General features: G+C 43.5%; 1 protein-coding gene across 1 annotated transcript in view; it reads right to left on the bottom strand.

Annotated features, from left to right (window-relative positions):
- The window catches only part of DNAH9 (dynein axonemal heavy chain 9), a 301,303-nt gene extending 301,157 nt beyond the window's left edge, over nucleotides 1–146 (bottom strand). The window contains exon 1 of the mRNA XM_024752602.1: nucleotides 5–146. Within this exon, the coding sequence (XP_024608370.1) occupies nucleotides 5–146 (142 nt within the window). The remainder of the gene's footprint in view (nucleotides 1–4) is intronic.
- Between the last annotated feature and the right edge of the window lie 7,056 nt (nucleotides 147–7,202).

Here is a 7,202-nt window from a genome sequence, read left to right as displayed (position 1 = left end):
GAGCCCGCACAGCGCTCCCATGCGCCCGCTGCCGGCCGCAGGCTCCGGGCCACGTAGGCCCCCAGGAGTCGCAGCCGCGGGTCGGCGCCGGGCTCCCAGTCAGCGTTCTCTTCAGCCAGCGCGGGAAGCTCCTCGGCACTCGGCATCGCGCGCGAACCTGCCTGCGGAGGTTTCCCGGGCGACCGGGACGCGGCCAGGACTCCCGCCTCCGCTCCCCTCCTACTGGACACTTGACTACTGTTCCCGCCCACTCCGGTCCAATAAGGTAGGAGAGGCAAGGCGGGGTAAGGGGCGGGGTCGCGTCGCTGTTGCTAGGAAACCAGCAGAGGCTCAGGTTTCGCGTCTGAACTCGTGGATTAGAGGTGCTCGTGGGTGACTGTTCGGGGCCATGCTTATGGATGAGGCGCATGGAGGGGAGATCAAGGATATAAATGCTGCTAAGGAGCGTGCTGGCTAAGGTCACATTAAATTCTTTAGAGGTGTCCAGACACTGAAAGTATTATGGTTCTCCCACCTACTCCCAAAATGTGTAATTCAAAGTTAAAAACAATGTCAAATCACATGTAAGGGAAATCAATCAAATTTTTTTTTTTTTTTTTTTTTTTTTTTGCGGTACGCGGGCCTCTCGCTGTTGTGGCCTCTCCCGTTGCGGAGCACAGGCTCCGGATGCGCAGGCCAAGTGGCCATGGCTCACGAGCCCAGCTGCTCCGCGGCCTGTGGGATCCTCCCGGACCGGGGCACGAACCCACGTCCCCTGCATCGGCAGGCGGACTTTCAACCACTGCGCCACCAGGGAAGCCCCCCAATCAAATTTTTATTTCTTTTTCATGGTAACTGAAATATTTTATAACAGTTGCTACTGAGCATTTAGAATGTGCTGTGCTACTAGGGAACAGGATTTTTCATTTTAATTAATTTAAAATTAAATAGTCACATGTGGCTAGTAGCTGTCATATTAGACAGCTTAGCGTCATAATTTTAATATCAATTATAAGAAAATAAAATAGTTTTACTGGCCCGCTTTGTCCATGCCTTGAGTGTGTGCTTAATCTGAAAAATGGGGGCTAAAACTATGAGATCACTGATTTCCATGAGTATGGCAGCAATGAGTTCTTAAATGCAGCAAAGCACTATTCAATATGTAGGATGTTCAGAGCCTCCCTGTCCTGCCCTTTGTCTGCATCTTGTCTTCAAAAAGGGATAATGTGAAGCACCTTTCCTGACCTCAGAAATTAGCATTTGTCACCTGCTGAGTCCTTCTCCATGCTCAGGATATAAATAGCTTGGCCCTTTGCATGCATGTAAGGTGAGAATGGGACAAGGAAAGGGACAATTCGGGCAGCAGGAGGCCTGCAGTTCTGAAATGAGCTCCTCTCTGCCCTACCACCCTGATTTTAGTCACCAATCAGAGACTGCAGAGTTTCTGGGTAAAAAGAACATTTAGAATGGGCTTCAAAGGAATATTAACAGAATAAGCACTTATTAAAGGCAGCTTAGCTAATAAGAGCCCCTCAGGAAAAGCCAGTAGCTAGAAGGTAAAATGATTGATTTAATAATAACTGGGGCACAGGAGGTGCTGTGATGAAGAGTGTCCACCTTACAACATGAATCTTTATGTTTGTAGAGAGTGTTTTGTCAGTTCTGGATTAAACAGTAGGCAGACCAACTATGAGTAAAGGGACAACGCAGAGGCACTAAAACAATTTTTAAGATGGATTTGATAGTTGACATTTCAAAAAAGCATCAGGGAAAAATAGAAATGTTGGGGGCTTCTTACACATATCCTAGTTTTGCAGAGTTTTTATTTTGCATATAGGAAGGCATCCTTATCGTTTTAGTGCTTGGGGATTCCAGATGTGTCAATCCTGCTCGTATTTTGTGTATAGAGTGAATTCAGGGCCATTAAGTTCCTGTAAACTCTTCAAATACAGTTTCTGCCAGCCCCACCATGACCTACTTGCCCTACATCCTCTTTGTCCCTTTGCCCCAACATAGAAACACAGGAGCCTGTGGAGTTGACTTGAAGGTGTCTGAGAGTGAAGGCTACTGGACACTGGCAATGTCAGCTTTTGCTTTTTTTTCTCCAGCACCACACCTTAATCTCCATTGTAGAAAGAGATTTGGGAGGCATCTATATGGGACTTATTGAAAACAGCTGACATTGTCTTTCTATTGTGTAATTATGGTATGAAAAATAAAAGTTACAAGTGTATTAGTTATCTATTGCTGTGTAACAAATTACCCCAAAAGGTAGCAGCTTAAAATAGCAATGGACATTTATTATCTCACATAGTTTATGGTGGGTCAGGAAGATGGGAGCAGTTTAGCTGGGTGGTTCTGGCTCATGATGTCTCATAATGTTTCAGACAAGATGTTATCAGGGGCTACATCATCTGAAAGCTTGACTGGGATTGGAGGAACCACTTCCAACGTAGCTCATTAATATGGCTGGCAAGTCAGTGCTGACTGTCAGCAGGAGGCTTCAGTTTCTCAGCATGTGGAGCTCTCCATTGGGTGCTTAAATGTCTTCATAACACCCTGGCTGCCTTCCCCTAGACCAAGTGATCTGAGAGCAAGACAAGCCCCAATGTCTGTTATGACCTAGCCTTGGAGGTCACACTGTCATTTCTGCAAAAATCCCATTAGTTACAGACGTTCACCTTATTCATAGTGAAAGAGAACTACCCCAGGATGTGAATACCAGGGAAGAAGAATCCTTGGGTGCTCTCTGAGAGGCTGGCTACTGCAAGAGGTGTTAAGGAAGATAGGAAATTTGTGTAATTGTTGCCATTTTTTAAATTAGAAACTTGAACTTGCTTCCATGAGCATTGCATTTTGTATATCAGATTTTTTGCTTGAAATGACTAGGCATAATTCCTGTTCAACACTTTTAAATAATGATCTCTTTAAATTCTGGATAGTCATCCTTGACAAGTTGTGTTCACACGAGCAGGTAGTGCAAAATTCAAAGCCTTTTACAATTATTCAAAGGTGAACAGTTGGCATTATATTTACAGAATCTTAACAGCTCTTCTTTTCTTCCTTGACAAACGTTATGTTGAGATTTCTTGGGATGCTGCTAATGGATATTGAATCTAAATCAACCTTTCTGTATCAAATATTTGAAAATAATGATGAACTTTTAATTCAAAGAACATGCATGCATTGTTAGAATGGTCTCCTCTCAGCCACCCTGAATGCCCTAAGTGATGATGTCAGACACTCATGGGCAGATATATTGGATACACGTGTAGAAGGAGAGTCCAGGCTACTTGGGACTCCATCCCGGAGATACATGTAAGAATATTGATTGTTACATTTTGCATAATAGCAAAATTATGGGAAACAAACCAAGTGTTCATCCATGATAGAATGGATAAATAAATTACGGTATATACTATTCATAGAATACAATACTATACAGCAGTGAAAATGAAAGGACTGTAGTTGTATGCATCAACAGAATGAATCTCAAAAGCATAATGTACAAAAAAGGCAAGTTACAGATGAGTACATTAGAGTACATTTATTAGAAGTTTCAAACCAAATGAAACAAAGAATATTTTTTTCAGGCAGATATACATACGTAGTCATCTAGAGAAAAGTAAGTGGGTGATTATCACGAAATTCAGATTTTGATCCCTTCTTGTTGGGGACAGAGAGGCATGGGATGGTGAGGGGCACACGGGAGCCCCTGGTAATGTTTTATTTCTTAACCTGGCTTATGCCAGGTTATGGGGTTAAGAAATAACCTGGCATAAGCCAGGTTATTTTCATTTTATCATTCATCTTAAACTGTACATATGTATCTCCTCTCGGGCACTTCCTGTCATTCTCCGACTACTCCCTTTTTGCCCATCCTTTCCATATAAGTGTTGCTTGGACACCTCTCGGAGCTTCTGGTCCTCTCACTTTAAAATCTCTCCTTGGATGAACTCACCCATCCCAGGCAACAATTCTTTCCTTTATACTAATGGCCCTCAAACCCATATCTCCAGCCCAGAGCTAGGGAGATATAACATTTTAGGATGATACCTGTGTCCTTCTCAAAGGTCTGTAAAAACTGTTCCACTGTTTTCTGAAATGCAGTGTTGGAGAGAAGTGTGAAGCGAGCTTGACTTTTGTTCCTTTGTTGGTAACTTTTTAAACCACATGATTGTTTAAGGAATTTTTTCCTCCCTTTTTATTTTTGTGATTTAAAAAAATGTTTTAGGATAATAGGTAATGTCCCATTAAATTGATTTTTGCCTGAAATTATGAGAGCCCATTTGGTTCTCATAATGACGTGTCTCTTCACAGCAGGGCAGATTGTTCTATGGCATCTTTGACTGTTACTTATCTTTCATTTGCACTCTCTGGTCTGGTTTTCTGGTAATGTAAACTGATCGAGTGTGCTAACAATTACAAGTAGGGGATGCATTTTGAAATACTGATTGAGGTTTTCCATTCCTATATGTTTGGATGTTGTCCTGTGGCTCTTAACTCGGTGGCTTATTGACATGAAATGCCTTGGCAGTGTGGCTGCAGCCTGAAACAGTCCATTGAATTTCTCAACAGTTTTTAAATACAGAACAGAGACAATAGCGGTGAAAACCAAGCTATTTCTTTTCTTTTCTTGTAAGAGCCAAGCACTTAAGAGGGAGAAAAGGCTTATGTTGTGTTGCTTGTTTGGTTTAATTCCAAGAGCTTGGCTTTGAATATACAGGGCAGAGTCTGGAGGATGAAGAGGTTAGAATGTAAATGCTAGGCTGTAGGTGGATCAGAGCGCTTGGCGATCTGATAAGCAGATTTCCTTAAAAGGAAGAATAAGAGCTCTTTCTAGGATGGGGAGGACGAGGCTGGGGAGGCAAAGTAGAGGACCACTTGGCTTGACAATTCTTGACAATTTCAGGACAGTTCAGGGTAGGGGATGACATGACAGCTACTACAGACATACTTGGGTGTCCAGGAGAAGGGACACTTGAGCCTGGCTCCCCAGAGAAGACACGGGAAACTGCACACACGTGGAGAAGCCCTTATCCAACCTAGTGCCTGGAGTTAGAGCAGCAGTGGATGAGGGCAGGTTTGAAGGAGAGTAACTAGAGGGCAGCCTTTCAATGCTGCCTTGACCTAGCAGGTTCAGGGATAGGAACTGACTGTTTCCAAGATCGTTGTAGAATGGTTGGGAGGAGGAGAACAGAAATGCTTAGAGGGCCAGCTGTGAGGTCAGGCTGAGGCAGAAAACAGAATAGGTACCTGTATTGCCTAAAGGCCTTGGTGGATGACAGTGTATGGTACAAAGGACAGATGTCCACCCTCTCCTGATGGCCGGAAGGTATATAGGCCCTCAGGAACTTCCAACCCTCTGGAGAAGAGTAAAAGGAAAGAAACCTGAAGACTACACAGACATCAGAAGTGACTGAGTTACCTAGAAATGGCAAAATGCTGTTTTCATCTGCTGCCTGGATATAGGGGTGGATCAGTTCATGGCAACGTGTAAGAAGTCATAGCATTCATGTGTCAGAACCTGCAAAGCAGGAGCCCGTGGAGAGATCTCCAAAAGCATATGTCTGCACAACCACAAAAAGGGGGTTCTTGGAGGGTCAGCAAAGGCACCAAGCCTGGCAACCATATCCTCCAGGATACATAAGATTGCCGGACAAAACACAGGATGCTGGTTAAATTTGAATTTCAGATAAATAATGAATAAGCTTTTAGTATCAGTATGTCCCAAATGGTGCATATAAGGCTGCATGGGGAAACGAGACATACTTATACCTCAAAATTATTTATCTGAAATTCACCTGGGTATCTTGTATTTTTATTTGTGAAATCTGGCAACTCTACCCAAGTGTAACAGCATCCCTCTCATCCCCACCTTCCAAATCTCGTGTGAATTCCATCCCGAGACAAACTCTAAGAAAGAAACATGTAGTGAAGGAGATTTTGACAAATGTAGTTTCCTGCCTTGTAAAGGACAGTGGTGCCAGATTGATAACAAACGATTTGGAATAAGATATCATGAGGCAATCTTAGCTTTTAGATTTAGAAAAACAACAACAACAGCTCCCCCAGCAGAAAGGTGATTTAACGGACATCGGTTTTGTTTATCTATTTGTTTGTGTTTTCCCCCCGGCATCTGTTCACCCTTCTTCTGGTTCACCACTTTTTCTTTGGGGAACTACCCCTACCCCCTGAACCACCTTCTACCCTCCTACCCCCAGCCCAGGTACTTCGGGTAGGGCTCAATTCCCAGCTCTAGGGCTGAAGCGTGTGACTTGGCCTAAGCTAATTGGATTATTCCATTCCCCATCGGCAGTCAACGATCTGATGATGGACATGTGATCCCATCAGAACAGCAGAGTCAGACCCAAGGCTTTGGTGTGAGTGTTGGGGTAAATAATGCCATTCTAGTTTCTCATGGACTTGAACCTAGGAGGATGTAGGACAGGGCTAATGGGGCCACCTTGGCACCATGAGGAGAAGGGTCATCTGAAAATGGAGCAAGAAATGGAGAAGAGAAAGCAGTTGCTGATGACACTGTTTGAGCTGCAGCCCCTACACTGGACTCTTCACTGATGTGAGCAAAGACATTCTCTCCCCAGGCAGCCAGTCTGAGTTGTGCTTTCTGTCCCTCTTACATATGAGTCACAACTGATGCAGCTGGCAGGGAAAGAAACATTTCTTTGAGATGAAGATGTAAACTGGTAACAGGGAAGGAATCCATCAGGGAGACACTTGAGGAGAGAAAACACGAAAGAGATTCTTCCTGGAACAATTCCTATAGGACATGAGAGGGGTGACCCTTCAATCGCTTTGTTATATAAAGACTCCAGATCACAGACTCAGCTCTTGCTTTTCACACTGCTTTTGAATCAAGACAGCGAACCAGAAATTAACATGCGCACATTTTCCTGTGTTTATTCACCATTCAATATTTAATTCCCAGAAGGGTGAAAGAAATACTTAATTAAACATGCTAAACAATAACCATCCTCACTTGCTTTTCACGTGGACTTGTCTTACAAAAACACGCCGTGAAGACTCGATGAAGCTTTTTTTTAAAAAAAAAGAATTCTGCACATCGCTTAATTATAATAACCTATAAAGTGTAACTGTACATTTTCCACCCCAGGAAACGGGTGGGCAGAACAAGGAAAGCTGCAGAAACACACCTTCTCAGCTCTTTCCTTTTTTTGTGATTGCAGGAATTCTTGGGGCTT

Source organism: Neophocaena asiaeorientalis, unplaced genomic scaffold (assembly GCF_003031525.2).
Source record: "Neophocaena asiaeorientalis asiaeorientalis breed wild unplaced genomic scaffold, Neophocaena_asiaeorientalis_V1.1 scaffold540, whole genome shotgun sequence".
Lineage (NCBI taxonomy): Eukaryota > Metazoa > Chordata > Mammalia > Artiodactyla > Phocoenidae > Neophocaena > Neophocaena asiaeorientalis.
The sequence above is the reverse complement of the archived record's forward strand: the minus strand, read 5'-3'. Positions and strand labels throughout refer to the sequence as shown.